Here is a 27,679-nt window from a genome sequence, read left to right as displayed (position 1 = left end):
GAATCCTTCCCTTCAAGGCAGCTGGTTTCCTGTCTAATCCAGGGTGTGTCTAGAAATGTTGTCTGGGAGTTAGGGCCTGGAATGGGAGCCTGATGATTCTGCCCAGTGCCCTATCCTACTGTGGCTTAGCTGGTATCCAAGTTGCAAAATAAAATCCTCTTCCCTCTTCCCTCTTCTCTCTTCAAGCAGGAAGGAGTCTCTTTGGGAGCTGTACCCTGCACTGCCTGGGGTTGAGGGAGGGGTGGCGTAAGCACTCCCTTTGCCACTCCGACTGGTGTGTCACTGGGTCGCACGCCATCTCCACTGGCTCCGAGACCAGTCCAAGTCCACTGGCTCTGAGACCAGTACAACACTAGTACTTGCCTAGGAAGTGTAGTCCTTGTGGCCTAGATTGGCATTATTTGGAACCCCCCCAGCGGCAAGGCTTGCTGAAACTCAAGTTCAAACCACTGGGATGGGCTATTCACCTCTGGCGAGGGCTGGTCTGAATGCACTCTCCATGGGCACCGGCTGAGTTCTGCCTGGTGTTGGGAGCACTGAGTTCCCACAATTCCTGCACTTTCCTTTAACCGCACAGATTTTCTCCACATCATGTGGCCACTGCAGGGGCTGGGGGAGAGGTGGAGTTAGAGATTCAAGACTGTCTTTCCTACTCTCTTCAGTACCTCTTTCAGCAATATGAAGCTAAAACCAAGTACTATGACCACTCACTTGATTTTTGGTCCTTATGAAGGTGCTTTTTTGTATAGATAGTTGTCAAATTTGGTGTTCCTGTAGGGAGGACAACTGGTAGAATCTTCTATTTGGCCATCTTGCCCCCACCCTCAAAACTTAGTAATTTAAAACAATATTTTATTAGGTCTCACAATTCTGTACAATGATCGGGCTTAGCAAGACAGTTCTGTTTCACATGCTATGGTCATTCTTGCAGAAGCATTTATATGGTAGCTTGGCTAGGGCTGGGATGACAGTGACTTCTGCTTACACTCCAGTGTCTTTCCCCATGTAGCTTCTGATCATTAAATAATCTATTTTGAACTTTATGACATAGCTCTGGCTTCCAAGAGGATGTGTTCTAAGAGAAAAAGCCCCAATGTGTGAGTATTTATGAAGCCTCTGCTTAGTAACATGATTGCTAATGTTTCGTTGGCCAAGAAAGTCACATGACCAGGGCTAAGTTAATGTAGGAGTGATCTACTTAAGGACATGAAGTATGGTTCATTGGGAGCCACAAATATAACAACATCATTTATTTACTGGCTGTTCACAGATATTTAGACTGCTTATAACTTTTCCCATTACAACAATATAGTAAATATCACTGTACTAAAATATTTGCCCAAGTAAGCTCACACAAAAAATTATCATAGATAAAAATATAAACTGCTCAGACTTAATGAACATGAAATTTTAAATTCCAATTTAAACAGATAAAACTGAATTTCTATCCATTATCTATATTAATTTACATCAAAAAGGAAAAAATACAGTAGTACTCATTCCTGAAAACTCCAGCCAATGCTGGAAATTATCAATCTTTTTAGTATTTTTCCAATCTGGGAATCAAAAACTGATTATCTCATTTTTGTTTTAATCTGCATTTATTTTATTAGTAGTAAAGTTAAGCATACTTTTGTACATTTTATGATTACTTGTATTTCTTCATTCTGTTCATTCTTCTGTTGGGTTGTTTTGATTTGGAATATTTTGTAAATAAGATATTGATTTTTTTATTATTTTGCATGTTGCAAATATTTTCTCTCCATCACTTTGTTTTTTAAGAGACTAAGTCTTGCTTGTCACCCATGCTGGACTGCAGTGGTACAATCACAGCTCACTGTAACCCTGAACTCCTGGGATTAAGTGATCCTCCTGCCTCTGCCTCCTGCCCGAGTAGCTAGGACTATGGACACACGCCATCATGTCCAACTAATTAAAATTTTTTCTTGTAGAGAAAGGGTCTCATTATGTTGCCCAGGCTGGTCTCGAACTCCTGGCCTCAAGTGATTGATCCTCCCACCTCAGCCTCCCAAAGCACTGGAATTACACAGGTATGAGCCACTGTGCCTGGCCAGTCACTTTTTTTTAACTTTATGATGGCTATTATCCTGTAAAAGCTAAGAATCTAGCCATCATATCCAGCCATCTTTTCCTTTATGAAGGATAATCTCTATTCCCAAGAATTTAAAACTTGTTTCTTATATTTTCTAGTATTTGTATGGTTTTCTTCTTTGCATTGAGTTTTAGTTTTCTTTTCTTTTCTTTTTTTTTTTTTTTTTTTTTTTGAGACAAGCTTTTGCTGTGTCACCCAGGCTGCAGTGCAGTGACACAAACACAGCTCACTGCAGCCTTGATCTTCTGGGCCCAAGTGATCCTCCTACCTCAGCCTCCCAAGTAGCTGGGAATACAGGCATGTACCACCACACCCAGCTAAAATTTTGAGATAGAGTCTCACTCTGTAGCCCAGGCTGGAGTGCAGTGACGTGATCTTGGCTCACTGCAACCTCCGCTTCCTGGGTCCAAGTGATTTTCCTGCCTCATCCTCCTGAGTAGCTGGGATTACAAGCACCCACCACCATGCCCAGCTAATTTTTTGTATTTTTAGCAGAGATGGGGTTTCACCATGTTGGCCAGGCTGGTCTCAAACTCCTGACCTCAAGTGATCCGCCTACCTTGGCCTCCCAAAGTGTTAGGACTGCAGGTGTGAGCCACCACGCCCGGGTCCCAACTAAAATTTCTTAAGTTTTTTGTTGAAAACAACCATGTTGCCCAGGTTGTTTTCAAACTCCTGGCTTCAAGTGATCCTCCCACCTCAGCCTACCAAAGGATTACAGGTATGAGATACCAGACCCAGCCCTGGGTTTTATTTTTGTGTATAAGGTATGTATGAATGCTCCAAATACCACTTACTACTGTTCTTTTCACCCATTGAATTGACTTATCTTTTTAATGATTTATTTATTCCTGCAACTATGTCACATTTTAAATTATTACAGCATTTGAACATGGTTTAATATCTGATAGAGCAAGTAGTACTTCACTCTTCTCTTTTGAAAATGTTATTGGCTATCCTCATGTATTTTTCTTACATATATAACTTTAGAATCATCCTACCGAGCTCTAAAAAACACTGCATTAGGTTTTGATTAGCACTGTATTAAATTTGGGGATTCTTTGAAGGAAACTCTAGAAATGAAAAAGGTAATCATTGAAATTAAAAACTCTAAGAAAGGTTAGATAGCAGGTAAAAACATCTGAAGAGATAATTAGAAAACACCACAATGAATTACACAGAACTCAGTACAGAGAGGCAGATAGGAAGAAATATAAGAGAGTTAAGAGTCAAAAAGGATAAGATGGCATGGGCCAATATGCTGTCTATTGGGGTTTCAAGAAAAAGATAATAGAGAAAATAAGGGGCAATACTCAAAAAAAATCACAGCTGAAGTTTTTCGTAACATTCAGGTATCAAAATGAGTCTCTAAAAATATAGATAAATCCACACCTAGACACATTAAAAATAAAGATCATCAATGACAAACAGATCTCAAGAGCGAATAGAAATGATGAATTACCTACAGAGGAAAACTTCTAAATAGCAGCAAAAGAACTCAATAAAATCTCTTTAAAATACTGACAGAACACAAATGTAATCTACAATTTCATGGCAAAATAAAGACATTTTCTGGAAAAAGGAAAGTCTAAAAGAGTTTACCATTAACAGACTTTTTAGCATTGAATTAGAGGAATGTGAATTAGCTGGACCAGTTTCTGGAGTACACAGAAGATGGCTTCAACTTTTTTTTCTTTTCTTTTGAGACAGAATCTCACTCTGTCGCCCAGGCTGGAGTATAGTAGCGTGATCTTGGCTCACTGCAACCTCTGCCTCCCAGATTTAAGCGATTCTCCTGCCTCAACCTCCCATGTAGCTGGGATTACAGGCACCCATCACCCCGCCCAGCTAATTTCTGTATTTTTAGTAGAGACGGGATGTTGGCCAGGCTGGACTTGAACTCCTGGCCTCAAGTTATCCACCCATCTCAGCCTCCCAAAGTGCTGGGATTATAGGTGTGAGCCACCGTGCCCGGCCGGCTTCAACATTTTTTATCTGGATAAAGGCTTAGGAAAATAATTAAGACCTTAAATTATCCTCTTAGAGGCCAGGCAAGGTGGCTCGCCCATATAATCCCAGCACTTTGGGAGGCTGAGGTGGCTGGATCACAAGGTCAGGAGATCGAGACCAGCCTGGCCAACATGGTGAAACCCTGTCTCTACTAAAAATACAAAAATTAGCCGAGCGTGGTGATGCATGCCTGTAATCCCAGCTGCTCAGGAGGTTAAGGCAGGAGAATCGCTTGAACCTGAGAGGCGGAGGTTACAGTGAGCTGAGATCATGCCACTGCATTCCAGTCTGGGTGACAGAGCAAGATTCCATCTCAAAAAAAAAAAAAAAAAAAAAAACTATATATATATATATATATATATATATATATATGTCCTTTTAAAGGTTATTTACAACATCAAGTCCAAGACAATTTATTACAATTGTATATTTTCTCTCTACCATTTGGGAAGATATAAAGCCTATTTCTATTTGTTTAGCAATTACCCTTAACATTTTAATATTCCTACTTAACTGAAGAACATCTGTAGTTGGTCAGTATCTTTATATCTTCTGAATGATACAAGGACCTAAGAATCAGTCCTATCCAGGCTTAATGGTAACTGTGGATCAGTGTTTGAATTCTACTATTTTATCTTTAAAAACTAAATGTAATTATTCATTTTTAATTGTATCTTAATCTTTTTGCACTCTGTTTTAAATGCTAAATAAAAAGATCTCTTCAGAAACTACCAAGGAGAAGTATTAAAAATTTGCGATAAAGATTTGGGAGGGCATGAGACAAAATCAGTATCTCATAAGTAGTTCCTGAATAAGATCTGTTCTTGCTTACTTGTCACACATACCTGCAAAATGTCTGGTACAAGAATATGCACAGCAATATGAATAGCAACTGTTTTCATAAAAACCAACAACTGGAAACCACTTAGGTATCCATAACTATGTTAATGAAAACAACAAACCTTGGTACGTTTACATTATAGATACTACTCAATGATAAAAACAAACTGACTACAAACACGCATGACAAGAATAAATCTCAAAAATACTACACTGAGTAAAAAAAAACCCTACACAAAATAATATATACTGAATGATTCCCCTTATATGAAAATCTAGACCAGAGATATACTAATCTATAGGGGAAAAAAATTAGAACAGGGGCTGCCTCTGGATGAAAAGGGGTGAAGAATTTTATTCTACATAAATTTCATATTGAAAGAAAAAATAAACAAATACTAAAATCTAGTTAATAATATACATACTGAAGCATATAATTTCCAACTTATTTGGAAATGAATCCCAAAAATAAGACCAATGACAGACAGATATACTATGAGATCAAGTATAGAATCTGGGTAGTAGGTATATTAGGTTTCTATTACTACTGTAACAAATAACAAACTTAGTGGCTTAAAACAACTCAAATTTATTCTGTTGCAGTTCTGGAGGTCAGAAGTCCAAGGTATCTGCAGGGCTGCATACCTTCTATAGTCTCTGGGGGAGAATCCATTTCCTTGCCTCTTCCAGCTTCCACTTACATATGTTCCTTGGCTCATAGCAATTTCCTCCATCTTCAAAGCTAGCAGCGTAACACCTTCCAATCTCTTTCTCTTTGACTATAACATCTACTTCCACTATCACATCTCTTTCTCGGACTCTGATTCCCCTGTCTCCCTCTTGTAAGAATGCTTATGAGTACTCTTGACCCACTCGAATAATCAAGCATAATCCCTCCATCTCAAAATGCTTAGTTTAATCACACCTACAAAATTCCTTTTGCCATATAAGGTAACATATTCACAGGTTCTTGAAATTAGGACATGAACATGCTTGGGTGCCATATTCTGTCTACCACAATGGGTGGATGGGTGCTCACTGTGAAGTTCTTTCAACTATTATGTACGTTTGAAATTTTCCTAAAATGTTAGGGGGAAAATCTAGGAATGCAGGAAAAGTACTGCCATCAGGGTAAATGTGAAAACCAGTAACTGTCTTTTTCTAATGAAAGTAAGGGAGTTTTATCCCCTTTTTAAGAAGAAAGCTCTCTTTTCAATGAGGAATTTCATTGTTAGTATTATGTACTTTTACATTTGATTATTAAAAACATTGTTCCTCTTCATCCAGGGATGGTATCTTAGAGGCACTCAAAATGGTCCAGCATTTGACGCATCATCATGGGCTTTCCTACAATACAGCCTCTAACAAAACGAGTTTGTCCCAATCCCCTGGTAATAGAATTGTTTACCTTTACACCAAGAAGGTTGGGAAAGCACCAAAATCTCCATGTGGCATGCCTCCAAGTAGACTTCAAGAAGTTTGTTATGTGAGACCTAAAGTTCTTATGAGGTTGTCTTGAAAAAAATGTGTCAGCAGAGCCTATGGTGGTTCCACGTGTGCTAATTGTGTCCATGACAGGCTCAAACATGCTTTCTTCATCAAGGAGCAGAAAATCCTTGTGAAAGTGTTGAAGGCACAAGCACAGAGTTTGAAAGCTAAATTTTAAAATAAAGCTTTCTTGGGTAATAAAAGAAAAAGAAGAAGAAGAAAACACTATTCCTTTTCTAATCTGAAATTTTTCAGAAGCTTTTTAAAAGAAGCATATTTTTTAAGTTGGAAATATAAACAGACCAAAGTATAAAATTTAAAACATAATAAAACAGAATATTGTTTTAAATGGTGACCAGAAGTTGTTTCACTTAGGAAAGAACATTTTAAGCTAATTTTAAAAAACAGTTTTTTATAATACTTATCCAAAATACTATTTTTAGCAGAATTTCATCTTAAAACAGGCTTTTATTACACTAATAAGTAACTTTAAATAGGATGAACACCATGGTATTTAAATTTTCTTATTGTAACAATAAATTTCAATATTTTTAAATCCTAGAACAATATTCATATTATTATATAATAAAAATGTTGTTTCAGCTCTTTTTCTCTCATTTATAGTTTATTTTCAGAAAGTCAGTAAATTATATTGATTCTTCTTTCTGCCTCTTCTGTTCTATCTTCATGGTCATATATACATCCTAGTGAACTCATTTCTATATCATTATTGCAATAGTTTTATGGTTTATTTTTTTCTCTCCAGAATCTTCCAAGTTCAGTCTATCCTATATAGAGTTAAAATTTAGACCCATACAAGTCTCAGAAATAAAATGCTTTTTAAGGGGATTTGCACAATATAGATATCCTGCTGAAACCAACATTTTTTACTTTTTTTTTTTTTTTTTTTTTTTTTTTTTTGAGACAGAGTCTTGTTCCATCACCCAGGCTGGAGTTCAGTGGTGTGATCTTGGCTCATTGCAACCTCCACCTCTTGGGTTCAAGCAATTCTTGGGACTCAGCAGCTGGGACTACAAGCATGTGCCACCACATCCAGCCAATTTTTTGTATTTTTAATAGAGACAGTATTTCACCATGTTAGCCAGGCTGGTCTCGAATTCCTGGCCTCAAGTGATCCACCTGCCTCGTCTTTTACAATTTTATACTAGACATATGCTTTAAGAAAAAATCCCAGTTGCCACTTTTTAAAATAAAGATATTTGATTCTTTTAACCCAGAATATTTACTACACACATTTATTTTGTCACTTAATCATATACTGCTTTGTTTCATTATTTAATCATTTCATAGGCATCTGTATAATAACCTTAACAAAAATGTAATCTCCCCAAGAGCGATTCTTTTTCATCAGCCATGTGTCTAAAGAGGGTGCTATCTGTGCACTGCCAGGGATTCAATAAATACTAGTTGAGTTATCAGGTACTTAATCTGAAAACCCCTCTTTTATTTTGTGCTTTAGTTTCCAAATTCTTATTTCCCATTCCCTGATCATTGACTTAATCTGTCCTATTCTCTTTTACTTCATTAATTGGACTATATACTTTATTTCTAAACAAGAGGGATTTTTATGTTTTTTATTCTTTAAAAAACAATAAACTAAACAAAATCAAGTTTTCTTATTTAACAAAAGCATTTTAAAAAGGAGCTTACCCTTCTCATACGCAATTCTTCTAATGCTTCCAGTAAACTTGTTTTGAAATCTAATAGCTGAATAGAAAACAATGTCTCTGAAGAACTTTGAAGAGTAAAAGTAGATGATGACTCAGTATTGAAGTTGTTTTCCATATTAATATTTATTTCCTGTAATGTAAAAAGGTCTTAACTGAAAAAAAATAATTTATCTAGGTTTTTCAAGTAAAAGCATAAGTACCATAAAAATATGACAACCTGTATCCCATAATCCGCCAATTTCAGCACCGATTAACAGTTGTGTCATCACTCCACTCTAATGCTGACCAAAAAAACACTTAGCAACAATGGTATTATTCTGTTTCTCTATGGTTGAAGTCTTTTCTGGCAGCTGAGTATGCTCAAAGGCCAAATTTTCCTCACCAGTCTTCTAAAGGCTGGGTTCGTGAGGTTGCAGGCAAGTTGCTTCATGCCAAAGCTGGGATACACATTCTGCTTCCTAAACTTTGCCTTGACATAAAGCTTCTTTGTGAAGATGATGTAAATAGTAATATGAAATCTTTAAACTCAACATAGTTGGAAGATGAAGGCTGTAAAAATTGCCTTTTATTAAAAACCAAGATAGTTAAATACCTTTCTCAACCCAGAAAATGTATGAGTCAGGCTGCAAGAAACTTTTCAACTTTTCAATATGAAACAATTATCAATTCACAGGTAGTTGCAAAAGAATGTACAGTGAGGTCCTATACACCATTCACTTAATAACCCCTGCAAATGTTAACATCTTGTACAACAAGAGTACAGTATTAAAAATGTGCATCTGACTTCGGTACAATCCATGGAGCTTATTAGCACTTTACCAGTTATACATGTACTTATTTGTGTGTATGTGTCTGTGTGTATATATGCTTTTGGCAAGTTTATCATATTTATAGCTTCATATAACTATGACCTCAATTTAAGATACAGAACTCTAGCATCAATACAAGCTTCTTCAAGCAGCTTCTTTGTTGTCATACCCACTCTCTTCTCCCATCCTTAACTCCGAGAAAATACTAATCTGTTATCTATCTCCGTAATTTTGTTATTTCAAGAGTGCTCATAAATGGAATCACACATCATGTAACCTATGGCTTTTTTTTAGGTTCATCCAAATTGTTACATGTATCAATAACTCATTCTTTTTTATTGTTTAGTAGTATTTTGTGGTATGGATGTATTATTTACTTAACTACTCACCCACGGAATAACATTTTAGTAGTTTCCAGTTTGTGACTATTATGAATAAAGGTGCTATAAACATTTATGTACATATTTCTCTGTGACCATAATTTTTCATTTCTTAGAGATAAATGCCCAAGAGTAAAATTGTTAGGTTGAGTGAATATTCAGTCCATTTTTAGTTGTAAAGGAAACTGCCACATTATTTTCCAGAGTGGCTGTACCATTTTCCATTCCCACTGGCAATGTGCAAGTAATCCAGTTTCTCCAAATTTCTGCCAGCATTTGGTGTTATCACTATTTTTTTTATTTTAGCCATTCTGATAAGTATTATACTAATAAGCACTCTCCAGAGAAACAGAATAGGATAGGTATGTGTGTATATCCATGTGGGGGGGGTGTATGTATATATGTGAAAGACTCATATGCACATATATATAGACACAGACCTACACACACACACATGCAGAGAGATAGAGAGAGACATTTTAGGGAACTGGCTTACACAATTGTGGGGACTGCCAACTCTGAAATCTTTAGGGTCAACCAGCAGGTTAGAGACTCAGGAAAACGCTGATGTTGTAGCTCAAGTTCAAAAGCAGTCTGGAAGCAGAATTCCCACTTCCTTGGACAACCCTAATCTTTTTCTCTTTTGTCCTTCAACTGACTGGATGAGGCCCACCCACATTATGGAGAGTAATTTGCTTTATTCAAAGTCTGCTGATTTAAATGTTAATCACAGCCATAAAATACCTTCACAACATTATCTAGACTGGTATTTGGCCCAGCATCTGGGTACTATGGCCTAGCCAAGTTGATACATAAAATTAACAGCAGTGCATGTGCATAAAAGAAGCTTTCTAAAAGGAAAATTTTCATTCCTGAAAAGGATGAGGTATGTTATTTGGACCAATCCTCCTACTAAAAACAACTACAAATTCTAAATGAAACATTTTTAAATCTTCTCAAAAGCATCAAAGACTGAAAAGATAATAAAAAATTATGGAACCAAATTCTAAATTCTAAAAGAGACCAAGAACCAAAAAGTAGACCAAGCACTAACAGCTATCTTTACCCTGTGGGGACTTGACAAATGAGGCAAAATTAAACTATAGCTTTTATGAAGTCTGATTTAAAACGTACAGAATTCAAATTTAGGGCTTACCAAAATCTAATAAGAGACTCACTACATTAAGTAGAATTCAAAAGAGTTAAACTCTCGCCGGGCGCGGTGGCTCACGCCTGTAATCCCAGCACTTTGGGAGGCCGAGGCGGGCGGATCACAAGGTCAGGAGATCGAGACCACGGTGAAACCCCGTCTCTACTAAAAATACAAAAAATTAGCCGGGCGCGGTTGTGGGCGCCTGTAGTCCCAGCTACTCGGGAGGCTGAGGCAGGAGAATGGCGTGAACCCGGGAGGCGGAGCTTGCAGTGAGCCGAGATCGCGCCACTGCACTCCAGCCTGGGCGAGAGAGCGAGACTCCGTCTCAAAAAAAAAAAAAAGAGTTAAACTCTCACGTAAAGCTGAACCAAAAGTAACCCACCTTCTACAGGAGAGGTGCCTTGGTGCCAAGCAAATAAAGTATAAAGGAAAAGAAAAGGGAGGGAGAGACAAAGAAAGAGAAGAGGAAAAAAGTCTTATCCCAGAAAGTTGTAAACAGTTTAATTTCATATTAATTTTAAAATAAAAGCTGCTTCATAGGATAGTGAAAGAAACCTCAATCTATTAATATAATTTAAAATGCTTCCAGATTGATAATACCCATAAGAACTTTGCAGATGCAAATGAAAATTTATTCTAAAAGAATACACTTAGCCAGGTGTGGTGGTACACCCCTGTAGTCCCAGCTACTGGGGAGGCTGAGGTGGTAGGGTCATTTGAGCCCAGGAGTTTGAGGCTGCAGTGAGCCTTGATCGTGCCACTGCACTCCACCATAGGCGATAGTGTGAGACCCCTTCTCAAAAAAATAAAAGAAAGAAAGAAAAAAGAAAAAGACAAAGACAAACAAATAGAGACATCTGCAAGATGTCTGAACAGGTACTTCATAAAAGAGGATATCCAAATGGCCAATACACCCAGGAAAAGGTACCTAGCTTCATTAGTAATCAAGAATATGCAAATTAAAATGCCAAGATTCCACAACATACCAGATCAGCCAAAAATTTCAAAGTCTGACATTACCAAGAATTAGTAAAGAAATGAAGCAATAGGAACTCCCAGATACCATCAGTATGTAAACAGGTAAGACCACTTTGGAAAACAGTTTGGTAGTATTACATTGAAGATCTATACCCTTTATGTGTGTAACAAACCTCCCCAAAACATAATGACTTAAAATAACAATGATTTAAATATTTTTTGCTTTATTTAGCTCAGGATTCTGAAGATTGCTAATTTGTGCTGGGCTCAGCTGGATGGTTCCTCTGTTCTCTGCTGGGTTTATTAATGAGTGTGTGATCAGCTGCCTGTCTGAAGGGTCTGTTTCTAGGGGTTCGCTGTCCACTGTGGTACAAGGACAACTGGACCACATATCTCTCATATAGTAAGGTAGTCTTGGTTTATTTATATAGTGGCTGGACTGGGTTCCAAGAGGAAGAGCAGAACATTCAAGGCTTTCTGAGACCCAGGTTCAGATATGGAGTAACACTGCTTCTGTCGCATTCTACTCATCAAAGCAAATCACAAAACCAGCCAAGATTCAAGGGATGGAGAAATACACTCCATCTTTTGATGTAGGAAGACACAAAATGAACATTTCAAAGAGTGTTACTACAGAGAGGGGAGAAATTGTGGCCATTTAAACAATCCACCAGACATCCCTATGACCCAGCAATTGCTCTCTCCCATATTTATCCCTACTCCCATTTTTATCTGTCAAAATCTTACCCATCTTTCAAGGATCCACTAAAATATCTCTTCCTCCAAGAAGTCATTTTGGTCTCACCAATTAAAGTGGTCCCTTCATATTGCTGAGCAACCATTACAATATGTAACTATTTTATTACACAATACATTTTATATCTGGAATCCTTGTAATGTCCCAAAGCCAGTGGCATATATTTTAGATTTTTATTATGGTATCCTTTCACTTCCAGTGCTGATTTCTGTATTAGTTATTGCTGTATAACTAACCACCCAAAACCTAATGGCTTACAGCACTAATTTATTATTTGTCATCATTTTGTAGACTGGCTGGGTTGTTTGCTGATTTTATGTAGGCTGTTTTATACAAGTTTATTCAGTTGTTAGATTTGCTTAGTTAGGGCTGAATTCAGCTGGAAATGCTGGAACTTATGGGTGTCTTTCTTCACATGGTTTTCACCCCAGACTTCTACATAGCATGGTGATCTCTGGGGGGGTATTTTTAAGAGTTCAAAGGCAGAAACTGCAAATCCCCTTGAAGCCTACACTGTAGAGCTCATACAGTGTCAATTCTGCCACATTCTATTAACTAAAGCATTTCGTAAAGCTATCCTAGATTCAAAGGGGTGAAGAAATTGATTCCAATTCTAGATGGAAGAAACAAGGTCACATTGTAAAGGGGTGTAGATACACAATGGGAAGAATTTGTGCCCATTAAACAATATGTAACAATATATAAATAATTACCAGATAAGAGAGGTTCTTGTGTTTCTAGAACACAACCAGGATGCTATGAAAAAAATTCCACAATCACAAAGAGGGTGGCAGAAAGACTGTTTATGGAAACTGGAAAAGCGATAAAGAAACTGTTACTGGAGTCTGCAAAGACATCCAGAAATAACTGGACAAAGTATTGTCTGCAGTAACTTGAAAGAGAGAAAATGTACCTAGTCAAATTGTGGACCTGACTAAGGTGACTTCTAGGCAGAATACTGGAAGTGTAAACTGACTTTTTTTTAGCTGAATATTGAAAGTATGGGGAGAGAGATGAAGTCAAAAAGAAATTGTTCAGGTTCATAAGTCAACTTTGGAGGATATACTACACGAAAAGGCCCAAGATGTGCTGGGTTGGAAAATAAAATCGTTTAACATCCAATCAACAAAAGTTTTCACAGTGAGAAATAGCTCAAATAAATATCAAAACACAGGTAAGAATGTTAAGAACATTTTAAGACCATGGAAAAATTCAAGGCAGCCTTACACAAGGATCTCAAGGGCATTATCTTAGAGCATCCTGACATGCCCAAGGTAGGAGAAATCTGTCCTAAAAAGATTGACTTTGGAGAAAAGATTCATAGAAACCCCAGAAAGTTTTGTGTTTGTTTGGTTTCGGTTTTTTAAAAATTGTACTGGCAGCAGCACTGCCAGCTTGGACTAAAAAGGACTGACACGGTTAAAAAGAGGCCTTTCGACCACCAAAGAACAATGGGTAGAAAACAAGACTAAAACAACAACCATTTGCAAGCAGAGGCCATGTTTTATGGAAAAGGAGGGGCCTTTCAAGCAGCTAAGCCAAGAATTCAAAGGTATGGCCAAGATGAAAACAATGTACTAGGGGACCATTCCCTGGTTGTGGAATGGAGATCTAATCAAGAAATATCCCATGCCCCTGATAACTTGTGCCCACTTGCATTTCAGAATGCTATGAACTAGTGACTGCTAAATGCCACTATTCCTCCCCTTTTTGAATGAAAGCATCTACTGTGGTTATCATATCCCTGTCTCACCACTGTGTATTGAATGTGTGAGAGGCAAATACTTTTTTAGTCCATAGATCTCTGGATCAAGAGGAATAATACTTGACAAGCTGTAGCCAAAGAGCATGAACCACATTCAAACCAATGCAGATCAAGTAACGCTGGACTTTGAGCCCAATACTGTTTGGGGTTGAGATTTTTTGAAGTCTTGGGACGAAAGTGAACATGTTTTGCTTGTGTGAGAAATGTAAAAGAGGTAAACTGATAAATTGCTTAATGGTGACAAATTCGTCCCATCATCTCATTTGAAATGTAATAGGGTCACTTCTCCATTCCAGAGATGAAATCTATGTCTCCACTCCCTTGAAACTAGGATTGCCTTACAATTTGTTTTGGTCAGGAGGCCTTGAAGTCTTTGCTCTTTGAAAATATTGCTCTGAACCTGCCATGCCATGTCATGCAAAGAACGAGAAGTTCAGAATCAAAGACTACATGGAGACAGGAGGCCCAGCCATCCCAAATGTCCCAGCTGGGGCTAACCCCCACAACAATCTACAAACTCAGGTGCAGTTGCAAGAGAGCCTAGGCAAGACCAGCAGAAAAACAATCCAACAAACTCACAAAATTAGGAGAAATAATAAATCACTGTTATTTTAAACCATTAAGTTGGAGGTAATTTGCTATGTAGCCACAGATTCAATATTTTTAGTTTAATTTTTTTATTCTGCTCTCTACATTGTCTCTTTTCTCCAAGTTCCTTTTCTCCTATTTGGTTTTCATCTCTTTCGTGGTTTTCTCAAATGTCAGATGATCCTCAGCTGTCTGTTTATATTTATAAGTAATGCATTAGTCAATATCATAAAAAACTAAAGCAGGGGGACTGTTCTAGCTTAAAGAACAAAGAGACATGACTACCAAATGCAATGTAGGAACTTTAATCAGATCCCAGATTGAAAAAATGAATAGCTATTGAGGGCATTTGGAGGAAAAATGAGGAAATTCGAATATTGAGTATAGTATATTGAGATAATATTCCTAAATCAATACTAGATTTCTTAGATGGCTACAAAGCAGAACATACTTGTCCTTGTTTAAGGAGATACAAGTTTCAAGTATCTCAGAGCAAAGTATCATTATGCTTACAAGTTACTTTCAACAGATTCAGGAAAGAGAGGTATATAGAGAGATAAAACAAACATAGCAGATTTTTAGTAACTGTTGAAATCTAGGTAAGGTTATAAAGGTGTTAGTTATTCTATTATTTGAACTATTGAAGTTTGAAAATAGAATGACACACTATAATCAAAAAGACAAATAATAACAAATGTTGACAAAGATGTGAGAAATTGGAACCTTCATAAACTGCTGGTGGGAATATAAAATGGTGCAACCAGAAAACAGCCTAGGTAGTTCCTCAAAAGGTTAAACATAAAGTTACCATATGACTCAGCAATTCCATTTCAATTCCCAAGAGAATACTACACACAAATATTCATAACAGCATTAATCATAATAACCAAAAAATGGAAACAACCCAAATGCCTATCAACTGGTGAAGGGATAAATAAAATGTAGCATATCTACAAAATAGAATGTTAGTCCACAATAAGAAAGGATGAAGTAATGATACATGCAACAACATGGATGAACCTTGAAAACGTTACATTAAATGAAAGAAGTCAGTCACAAAAGGCCACATATTTAATAATTCAACTTATATGAAATGTCCAGAATAAGCAAATCCACAGAGACATAAAGTAGATCTGTGTTTGCTTAGGTTGCAGGGTTGAAGCGGGATTGCAGAGGAATAGTGAAAGACTGCTAATGAGTATGGGGTTTCTTTTTGAGGTGTTAAAATGTTCTAAACTTGATTGTGGTGATGGATAAACAGCTGTGAATATACGAAAAATTACTGAATTGCACACTTTGAATGAGTCAACCATATCATATGGAAACTACATCTCAATAAAACTATTCTTAAAAAGTGGAATGATACATTAAAAATTGAATGGAACCAGGAGTGGTGGCTCACCCCTGTAATCTCAGAACTTTGGAAGGCTGAGGCAGGAGGATCACTGGAATCCAGGAGTTCAAGACCAGTCTGGGAAATACAGTGAGACCCCCATCTTTTCTCTCTCTCTCTCTCTCTCTCTCACACACACACACACACACACACACACACACACACACACACAAAGTCAGGCATGGTGGCACACATCTCCCGCTACCTGGAAGGCTGAGATTGGAGAATCACTTGAGCCCAGGAGTTTCAGGTTTCAGTGAGCTATGATCGCATTGCTGCCCTCCAGCCTGGGTAACAGAGCAAGACCCTGTCTCAAAAAAAAAAGAAAAAAGTGAATAGAAGCACTGAGGGAGGGCTTATTGATTGATAGGTTTCACTACTAGGTGATCAGGTAACAAAACAGATTTTTCATTAGGGGTTCACCTCCGTAATGTCAATATGTAGACATATTTTCTCTCAGGTGTTTCATTTTCCCCAGAAAACTCTACATTTTCCTGTCCTGAAGTTTAAAGAGAAGAAGGTAGGGAATTTTATCTGGCAGTATGCCTTCTGACAGAAGCATGATAGTAGAAGGTAAGGATTCCATAGTTCAGTGAGTAGATTTTTACTTAATTTTCATTTTCAGCCCCATGCTTCATCCCTGTCATCTGCTTTATCTGGTGTACTCCTAACTAGAATTGCCATGGTTCCATTTTTCCAGCACACAAACTCTCATCTTTTGCAGGGAAGGAGACCTGGAAAGGTTCAAGTACTCTATACATATATTTTCAGCAAGTCTCCCTTTTTATTCCCAAGTCTTATTCCTGCCTCACAAAGTACCTGTTGTTTCCAAGTGCTAAGCAAACTTCTGAACTTTTAAGTCAGTCACAATGCTCCTCTATTTGCTTTCTGACAGATTCTGTTAAATCATCACCTGTTCTCTTTTGTCCCTGTGAGTTAAAACCCTTTTTATGTATTTTAATGAACGTGAGAAAAATAAATGGATGTGGTCAATCTACCATCTTCAATTTAAAGTTCTAAAAAGGATTTCAAAACTCACCTCCTATTTAATTATATAAACTCTACCATGCATAGAACAACTTGAACAACACTGGTCCTCAAAAAATACATGATGGCATTTCAGAAAACCATGAAAGAGATGAAAAGCAAATATAAGAAAAGGAACTTGGAGAAAAGAGACAATGTGGACAGCAGAATTTAAAAAAGTAAAACTAAAAACATTGAATCTATGACTATAACAAATAATTCTCAACTTAATTATGTAAAACAATTATTTATCATTTCTCATAATTTCATAGAACAGTTGATTAAAGAAACATTGATTAGCTTCCTAGCATATGTACAGCACAATGCAAGTTTTTCAGGATAGTGTTCACAATCTGGTTGGAGAGACAGACATGGAAGCCAACAGCATGATAAGCACCAGAACAGAAACATATACAAAGTACCTATAAAAATACAAATGGCAAAGCAATTAATTCTGTCCACAGGAAGGTTTTAAGGAGAGTGTTATGGAAAAAGTGATATATATCTAGGCCTTAAATATTCTCTGACAAAAAATATGAGGAAAAAATAACATTTTAAAAATTATATATTTATATAGTTTATCATTTACATTAAGCACATCAATTTACCAATAGAACTGTCTACCAGATGGTGCACCAAATATAGATGATTTCTTTGCCACTCAGCTTTAGGAGCCAGTGTTGCCACTTTAGCCACTGTTGTATCCCCCAGAGCCTAGCAAAGTATTTGGAACACAACAGACAATGAATAAATCTTTCAGTTCAAAAACATACCAAATGTATTCCAGCTTTAAGGCCTACAGGCTTGCTGTTCCTTCTATCTGGAATGCTCTATATCCATATCTTTACACAGAATTTCCTTCATGTTTCTGCAGTCTCAGGTCAAGTGTTACCTCTTCAGTAAGCACCACACCTAATCACTCTTTAGCATATTATCTATCCTGTTTTATTTTCTCCAGAGCACTTACCATTATCCTAAATTATCTTAAATTATGTTGATTACGTGTTAATTTTATTTATTATACCTCCTCCTTTAAACTACTAGTTTTGTGAGGTCAAAATCTCCTCTACTTTGGCCATGCAGTGACTTCAGCACCTAGGACATGACCAGATATAGCATAATACATGAGATTAAATAAATATTAGTTGAATATTAAATAAATCTATCTCACTTACCTAGTTCCTGAGGGTATTTAGTTAGTGACCTCTGCTTCATTCAAAGAGCAACATATTGGGAATCCTTTAATATTAACAAATCTGTTTTATTAACAATAAAATATTAACACAGCTATGTTTTCACATGCTTTGACCTTTTTGTATCTCCTTTCTTATTTTATCTCTTAATTTATTTCCAGCTCCAAAGTTCTATCACACAACTGCCATGTGACAGATTCCCAATTCATCTTCAGCAATTTCTAAAGTACTCACTTGCATTTTTTCACATCAAATTTAACAAATCAAAATGTATACTTTTTCTTCTCTCTCAAGTCTTTTTGATTTCATTGTTGTCAGTAGTATCTTGTATTCTATTTTAATCTCCAGTGAACATTCACAAAATCTTTGACATCTTTCTCTTTCTCTCTCTCTGCTTCTCCACCTCTTGCTCACTTTCTCTGTCAACCACACTGTCACTTTAACTTTCTCCTTCATCCCCTAAATCTAATCTCTAAATGGACCTGTTTGTTCTTCCTTCTAATTTGCTCTTAGATTCATTCTGCATCACTACTCCTACTGCTATCAATCTAGTCAGATCCTCATTACCTCAGATGTGAATTATAATCACCTTTTCCTGTTATCCCTTTATTTAATCTTCTCTCCCACTTCAATCTATTGTGCATATTTTCTCCAGAATTATTTTGCAAAACATCACCCAAACCTCATCAATTTCCAAAGTCAAGAGAATTCTTTTTGTATACAAATCAAGCCCAAATTCCTGTGCCTAATATTTCAGGGTTCCTCAATTTCTAGTTTTATCCCCTTTTTCAACTTTAATCTTCTGGCCCCAAAAGACTTCCTCTATTACAGTTTCCTTACTGTCCCTACTAATCCATGTTCATTTTCACCTCTGTATCTAGAATAATTTTTTACTCACTCCACTTATCTATCCATATTTTATGCCCATTTCAAGGTGTCTTTTCTCCAGGAACCCTTCCCTGGCCATTCTAAACCACAATAACCCTTCCATTTTCTAAATTCATGTTGTGTGCTTAAATTCAACACTATAGTTTAACAAGAATTCTCCAATTCTTTGTATGTTCAATCTGCCTCTCCAATGGGATGTTTCTGAAAGGCAAGAACTGTTTTACTCTCTTTCATTCACTCCCCCAACTCCATGGCATATACCTATATGTATACATATGTATATATATACAACCCCTTACCTAACAAAGCAATTTCCCTTATAATTTTCCTTTGATCCTCAAATTGCTTCTCTGGGGTTTATAGAGTATTTCTTCCTACAGAGTATGGTTAAAAAAAAAAAAATTGAACTTAAAGTTAGAAGTCTTAGACTTGAGAGAAAACTTGACTACTTTCTCTATGTAATCTTTTTTTTTTTTTTTTTTTTTTTTTTTTTTTTTTTTTTGAGAGGGAGTCTTCCTCTGTCACCCAGGTTGGAGTGCAGTGGTGCGATCTCAGCTCACTGCAGCCTCCACCTCCTGTGTTCAAGTGATTCTCCTGCCTCAGCCTCCCAAGTAGCTGGGACATAGGCACATACCACCACACCCAGCTAATTTTTGCATTTTAGTAAAGATGGGGTTTCACCATGTTGGCCAGGCTGGTCTCGAACTCCTGACCTCAACGGATCTGCCCACCTCAGCCTCCCAAAGTGCTGGGATTATAGGTGTGAGCTACCACACCCAGCCATCACTGTGTAACCTTGAAGAAATAAAAACCAGTTTTTCTAAAACTGTTTCCTAATCTGACAACAAATGTTAAGTTTAATGCAAAAATACATGCCCACATTTTAAAAGATCAGCACTGTTGAAGGCTTACAACAGATTTTTAGCTGGATTAACAACCCTAATAGGGTAAATTAATAAATAATTCTGAAGACAATACAGGAAAAATCTACAACTACGTCAGATTTCACTTTCTATACTATTGAGACTCTTTAGAAGTTATTATTATGTATAATAATATTTTAAACATTACTAATATTTTATAAGAAAGGTATATTTCTTTGAATAGATCTTATCTATTACTCATATTCCAACATATACAAAAGAGATTTAAGGTGATGATTTAAGAAGTTTGCTACATGTGTATTTGTGATTTTTATTTATAAAGAAGGCTAAATTATTTTCATCAAACTGTTCCTTCTATTTTCTATGGCAAGTCAATGTCAAAATGTTACTTATTTATCAGAAATATACTTTAAAGTGCATTTGTTATGTGACTTGGTATGTGTTTCTTGCTATCTATAGACTATTTGTCTTAAATACTCTACATTCAAAATCATTAGCCAAATATCTTTGGAATCTGGGAATACTATCTCTTTATGTTGAGAGCAGAAAACCATATTACTTATCTGCTTAATAATAAAAAATGTTAAAACAACAATAAAATAATAACATTTCATATTATTATGAAATAAATAAATGGTTTTCAAAGTGCAGTTCCTGGACCAACAATATCAGCAACACTTAAGACCTTGTTAGAAATGAACATTCTCAAATCTATCTCAGATCTACTGAGTCAGAAAATGGGGGTAAGGCCCAGCAATCCTGTGTTTTAACAAACTACTAAAGTGTGATAACCACTGAAACACATTAACATGAGCATGCAGATGCTCATTTGGTCACTGGATGTTTTTAAAATATGTACTGGAAGTTTAAATTTTGTCTAGAAAAATATTTTTTTGTTTTCTTGTTTTAATTTATCAAATGCTGAGTTAAAGAACTAGGCAAGGCCGGGCGCGGTGGCTCAAGCCTGTAATCCCAGCACTTTGGGAGGCCGAGACGGGCGGATCACGAGGTCAGGATATCGAGACCATCCTGGCTAATACAGTGAAACCCCGTCTCTACTTAAAAAATACAAAAAATTAGCCGGGCGAGGTGGCGGGCGCCTGTAGTCCCAGCTACTCGGGAGGCTGAGGCAGGAGAATGGCGTGAACCCGGGAGGCGGAGCTTGCAGTGAGCTGAGATCCGGCCACTGCACTCCAGCCTGGGCGACAGAGCGAGACTCCGTCTCAAAAAAAAAAAAGAACTAGGCAAAACTGCGAGCACTGTAATCCGGCCTTAACAATGGAACTGAGAAACTTGAGGCCAGTTGTAATCTTTTGTATTAAGAATCAGAGAAGGCCGGGCGTGGTGGCTCCTGCCTGTAATCCCAGCACATTGGGAGGCCGAGGTGGGCGGATCACCTGAGGTCAGGAGTTCATGACCAGCCTGGCCAACATGGTGAAATTCCGTCTCTACTAAAAATACAAAAATTAGCCGGGCATGGTGGCAAGCGCCTGTAATCCCAGCTACTTGGGAGGGTGAGGCAGGAGAATTGCTTGAACTTTGCAGTGCACTGAGATTGCGCCATTGTGCTCTCCACCCTGGGGGACAAGAGTGAGACTTCGTCTCAAAAAAAAAAAAAAAAAAAAAAAAAAATCAGAGAAAACTGATGCTAAATACCTAAAAATGTGCAAATATTCCCAAAATATGAACCAGGACAAGTAATTAAGAAGATAAGAAGATTAAGTATTTCTCCATTCGGTAAACTTTAAAAATGTATAATTGGAGTTAGGAGTGTTATGAAAGGAGCAAATAAGCAAAACATATGGTAATCAATCCTATGGTCTTAAGTAAACAATCTCTGGGCCAACGTTCCAACTGATGTGCTAGGACAATGTCCCATGAATACATCAAAAGTATTCATGTTCCATGAATATGTTACAGGAATTAACAGTCATTGATTCTCTCAGTACTGCAAACTGCTTGGCACAGCCTGGGAAGACCAAAACACCTAGGGCTGGTTGCAACCTGTGAAGAGTAGTTTTGTCCACTTGCCTCTCTGCACTATACAAATACTATGTTATTATTTTCTAATTATGCCTTCATGTGGGGCAAAAAAAAAAAAAAAAAAAAAATAGGAAGAACTTTTCTAACCATTTCCGCTAACTCAGTGAGTAGGGTACTTTCAGTTCCAAATACAGAAAACACAACTTAAGCCAGCTTTAAGACAAAAAGTAAATGTATTGGCTTATTTGACTAAAAAGTCTAAAATTAGGTTTGACTTCAGACCAGCAATGTGACCAGCACCTTGATGGTTATCTTTTAATGTTTGCCTATGCTACCTCAATATTGGCTACATTCTCAAAAGGCTGTCAATTAATAATGCCAAAAGATTATAGGCAGCTACTGGAGCTAAATATTTTCTTGTTCCTTCTTCCAGCAAGAAAAAGAGAGTTTGTGTCCTGACAAGAGTCCTAAAGTTCCCATTTAGGCCTGTTTGGATTACCTTCCCATTCCTGAACCAATTACCCAATTACTAAGCTTAGGAGAATGACTGAAGCACAGTTCAACAACAGTAATCTTTGGAGCTAGAAGTGAAGTCAATCCAGGTTAATCTCAAAAATATCACATGCCTAAGAAAGTGAAGAGGACTACTTAAGGAAATGCAAGGTGCTATTATCAGGAAAGGGTAAGAATGTATACAGGTTAATAAACAAGAGCTTTCCGTAATAGCTTACCATACATCTCTAAATGAGCTAAAATACAAAATAAAAATAATCACTCTTTTTTCTTTGGATTAAAAGTGAGCACCTCAATGGTAATCTAAAAAAAGTATATGTTAAAATAACACCAGGTTGGGTGCGGTGACTCATGCCTGTAACCTCCGCACTTTGGGAGGCCGAGGCAGGCAGATCACTTGAGGCCAGGAGTTCGAAACCAGCCTGGTCAACATGGCAAAACCCCATCTCTACTAAAAATGCAAACATTAGCCAGGTGTGATGGCACATGCCTGTAATCCCAGCTACAAGGGAGGCTGAGGCATGAGAATCACTTGAACCCAGGAGGCAGAGGTTGCAGTGAGCCAAGATTATACTACTGCACTCCAGCCTGGGCAACACAGGAAGGCTCTGTCTCAAATAAATAAATAAATAAATAAAATAACATATTTACCTATCAAATTAGCAAAGGTTTTTTTAAAATAACAGTACTGTACTAGTAAAAAAAAAAATTGTAAAAGAGGCATTCAAATAGTTCTGGTAGAAATGTAAATGGAAGCAATCCTTTCAAAAAACAACTTAGAATGTCTCAAAAGTCATAAACTATTCTACGCTGACTCAACTTCTAAGAATCTATTCAAAAGAAAAAAATCCTAAATGCAGAAAAAGTTTTATGTTAACAGATGTTTACAACTAAATATTTACAATAAAAAACAAGAAAGAAAAGTTGGAAACAACTTAAATGTTCAGTAATAGAAAAATAGTCAATTAAGTTATCACTATCTAATAGAATATATGTAGCCACTTACATAATAATGGCTAATATTTGTTGAGCACTTAATACATGCAAAACTGTCTTCTAACACTTCATATTTAGTTCTCCAAACAACTTTATGAGATGTTTACTATTACCATTTTCATTTCTAAACAAGAAAGCTAAGGCATAGAGAGATTAAGTGACTTGCCCAAGGATATACAGTAAGGTAGAACCAAGACATGAACTCAGCAATCAGGTTCCAGGGTTGTACTCTTAACTACTACATTATAGTGCCTCTCAAAAGTTTATCCCTAGCCTGGGAAACATGGCAAGATCCCATCTCTACAAAAAGTTTAAAAAGTTACCCAAGTGTGGTGGTGCGTGCCTGTAGTCCCAGCTACTCAGGAGGCTGAGGTAGGAGGATTGCTTGAGCCCAGAAGGCAGAGGTTGCAGTGAGCCAAGATCACGCCACTGCATTCCAGCCTGGGCAACATAGTGAGACCCTGTCTCAAAAGAAAAAGTGTTTATGGAGTTTATAACAGAAAATATTTATGTTAACACTTTGTTAGAAACATCAACAATAATAAAAAGCAGGACTCAGAGTCTTCTAATTAAAGATAGTGGACTGAACAGAGGTATTTATCTCCAGTCTAATAAAATGACAGTAGGTGATTTAAGGCATAAGCCTTAGAACAAACAAAATGGTATCTAAGACAAAAACAATAAAACTCTGTTTTTTAGCAGACAGATAAAAAAGTAGCAATATTTATCGCACCTAAGAAAGCTAAGCCAGCAATGGGGAAACCTGAGAAGCAATTTGATTTACATCACTCTCTAGTCTTTCTCCCCTCCTCTGCCAACAGAGTCTGCTGATCCCAGGTGCCTCTAAAGGTGAAGGTAAAGGTGAAGCCAAAAATAGGATGATTACTTGAAAGTGAGTTTAAGAAGACCCACAGATTCCCTCTGTCTTTCTGGTTAGGCAGGTGACTGCCCTCTCTCACCTGAGCAGAAGATTGGAAGTTGTTCTGATGATGACAAAACTGAGCCTCTGGAATGGGTTCATTGGGATACCAGGTGCAGCTGAGAAAGGGTCGGGGTGGCTACTATATAGAAAAACGTGTATATCAAATATTGAGATATCCATCAGTCTTCCTTCTCCACAGCTCTAACAGCTGCTAACAGCCAGATAGCTCTTGAGGCAGCAGATTGGAAGTGTGTGTTTTCTAAGGCAGGAGTCTCCAACCCCCAGGCCACAAATGGATACTGGTCCGTGGCCTGTTAGGAACACCCCAGGCCACGCAGCAGGAGGTAAATGATGGCACGAGAGCAAGTGAAGCTTCATCTGTATTTACAGGCACTCCCCATTGTTCGCATTTCCACCTGAGCTGCCTCCTATCGGATCAGGGGCAGCTTTAGATTCTCATAGGAGTGCAAACCCTGTTGTGAACTGTGCATGAGAGGGATCTAGGTTGCATGCTCCTTATGAGAATCTAATACCTGATGATCTGTCACTGTCTCCCATCGCCCCCAGATGGGACGATATAGTTGCAAGAAAACAAGTTCAGGGCTCCCACTGACTCTACTTTATGGTGAGTTGTATAATTATTTCATTATATATTACAATGTAAAAATAATAGAAATAAAGGGCACAATAAGTTGTAATGTGCCTGAATCATCCTGAAACCATCCTCCCCCAGTCCCAGTCTGTGGAAAACTGTCTTCCACAAAACCAGTCCCTGGTGCCAAAAAGTTGAGGACTACTGTTCTAGGGAATTTGACCAGGCTAAGAGAAAAGACATAATAATATAACAGGAGTTTCCTCACCAAATATTCTAGTCAGATAACCCTAAGATGAAGTTCATAGTCAACAGACTATATCCATGCATACATAACCTCTAATTCACTTTCTGGTATCCCATTGTTAAATACAGAGCAGAGGGTGAAAAACCAATAGACTTTTAAGGGAAAGTGTCTAATTTCAAAGACAAAGATTAAAACAAACTGAAATTTTAAAAACCAATTCAGAGGAAGCAAACATTAAGCAAAGGAAACTCTTTCAAAATAAATATTATTAACATTCTTTTAAAAATTATTTTCTTATCCATAGTGTTCAGTACAGCACCAACTTTCTTATGAAGACATAAGAGTGTATATTACGTTGATGAAAAAAAGATGCTTCACAGAAATAAACAGTTCCTATAAAAACTAAGATAGTAGAAATGAAAAATCCAATAAAAGGATTAGAAGACAAAGTCAAAGAAATCTTGCAAAAAGAAGCAAAAAGTCAAAGAAATAGAAAATCGAAGAAACAAAGATTAGAAAATTAGAGGATTAATCCAGAAGTCCCAATAACTGTACCCTAAAAGTCCCAGAAAGAGTGAACAAAGAAATTGGAGAAGTCATCAAAAAGTTTCTAAATCAATTTTCCCAGAACTAAACAATATAACTTTGCATATTAAAAGAGCCCATCAAGTGCCAGCACCAACACACATCATGGTGAAATAACAGAACACTAGAGGAAATGAAAAGATCCTATATGCTTCCAGAAAGAAAAAAAAAAAATTCTTACAAAAGATCAAGAATTACACTGGAATCTTCAATATCCATAATGGAAGCTAGAATAAAGAAACTAAGCCCTCAGTTTAAAGGGAAAATGATTACCAGATTGTAATTTTAACAGCCATGTCAACAATGAAGACAGAAGATATTTTCAGATATGCAGTGTCTAAAACAATTTACCTTCTATGCACCCTTTCTCAGGAAGTTCCTTAAGGATTTCTGTAAGGAGGAGAAAGGCGCAGGATCCAGGAAACAGGGGATCCTTGTCTTAATCTGTTCAGATGACTATAACAAAGTATCAGACCGGGTGGCTTATAAATAACAGAAATTTATTTCTCACAGTTCTGGAAGCTGGGGAGTCCTAGATCAAAGTGCTAGCAGATTCAGTGTCTGGTGAGGTCCTGCTTCCTGTGTCCTCACATGGTGGAAGGGGTAAGGAAACTCTCTGAGGCCTTTTTATTTTTATTTTTTAAATTTTTTTTCCTGGGGTCTTTTCATAAGGGTGCTAATCCCATTCAAGAGGACTCTGCCCTCATGACCTATCACCTCCCAAAGGCCCCACCAAATACTATCACACTGGGGATTAGATTCCAACGTATGTATTTGGGGGAGACACAAACATTTATTCTATAGCAATCCTATGCAAGAAAGAGAGGAAAGGAACCCTAGCATGGTGAAGGAAGACAGCAAGAGGACACCTGTACGAAGATGGAGAGCAACCAGTCCAGATTAAAGTGGTTTAATAGGCTCTGGTGGCAACTTCCTCAACACAATGATGTTAATAGAGTAGCAACTGTTTTTAAGTTACTAATAAAAGTTTTATGTAACTGAGAGAAGTCTAGGGTTGAATTAGTAATTAATACATTTTAAAAAAAAGCAGGCCAGGCACAGTGGCCCACGCCTGTAATCCCAGCACTTTGGAAGACCGAGGTGGGCGGATCACCGGAGGTCAGGAGTTCGAGACCAGCCTGACCAACACAGAGAAACCCCATCTCTACTAAAAAATACAAAATTAGCTGGGTGTGGTGGCGCATGCCTGTAATCCCAGCTACTTGGGAGGCTGAGGCAGGAGAATAGCTTGAACCCGGGAGGCAGAGGTTGTGGTGAGCCAAGATCACGCCATTGCACTCCAGCCTGGACAAGAGTGAAACTCTGTCTCAAAAAAGAAAGAAAGAAAGAAAGAAAAAAGCAATAGAGAAAAATAAGACAATCCAAGATGGTAAGGAAAAATAATTACAGAATATTACAATGGTTCAGCTGTGAACCACATTTATTGATGACATTATTACTCTGCTGATATAATCAAGAGTATGCTACAACTATTTATGGAGGATGTAAAGAAGGAGAAGTTCGAGCAAAAGACAAAAGAAAGCTAAGTCCTTATTTTCCATTATGGGAAGTCATTAGATAATGTGTAAAACGGGAAAATTAAGAAGTATCAATTACAAACATACTATTTAAAGATATGGAAGTAAATGTCTAAAGAATCAGCTAAAATAGTTTGAAGTAATTGCTCTGAAAAGGAAGAAATGGCAGAAGACTCTTTTTCTTAGCAAACTTTATTTTTAGAGAAGTATAAATGGTTTTGTCCTCTTCATTCTCCTTTTCTGTAAGGAGTATAAATAACTTCTATAATGGAGGGATAAATTTTATGTATATGTTTTAAGTTGGTAGAGACCCCTTAGACTAAGATACATGAAATCAGTTTAGTTTC

General features: G+C 37.2%; 1 protein-coding gene and 1 pseudogene across 5 annotated transcripts in view; one reads left to right on the top strand and one right to left on the bottom strand.

Moving 5' to 3' along the window:
* LOC105471513 (coiled-coil domain containing 73) overlaps positions 1-27,679 on the bottom strand; it is a 265,590-nt gene that overhangs the window by 130,719 nt on the left and 107,192 nt on the right. For 4 of the 5 annotated variants that reach the window (XM_071074899.1, XM_071074901.1, XM_071074900.1 and 1 more), the window contains one exon: positions 8,123-8,272. The exons of the other annotated variant lie outside the window; for it this stretch is intronic. In XM_071074899.1, coding sequence (XP_070931000.1) covers positions 8,123-8,257 — 135 coding nt within the window. In that variant the 5' untranslated portion in view covers positions 8,258-8,272. The remainder of the gene's footprint in view (positions 1-8,122; positions 8,273-27,679) is intronic. 5 annotated transcript variants of the gene reach the window in all.
* Positions 5,990-6,630, top strand: LOC105471511 (large ribosomal subunit protein eL34-like; annotated as a pseudogene).

The sequence above is a fragment of the Macaca nemestrina genome, chromosome 12 (assembly GCF_043159975.1).
Source record: "Macaca nemestrina isolate mMacNem1 chromosome 12, mMacNem.hap1, whole genome shotgun sequence".
Taxonomy (NCBI): domain Eukaryota; kingdom Metazoa; phylum Chordata; class Mammalia; order Primates; family Cercopithecidae; genus Macaca; species Macaca nemestrina.
The sequence above is the reverse complement of the archived record's forward strand: the minus strand, read 5'-3'. Positions and strand labels throughout refer to the sequence as shown.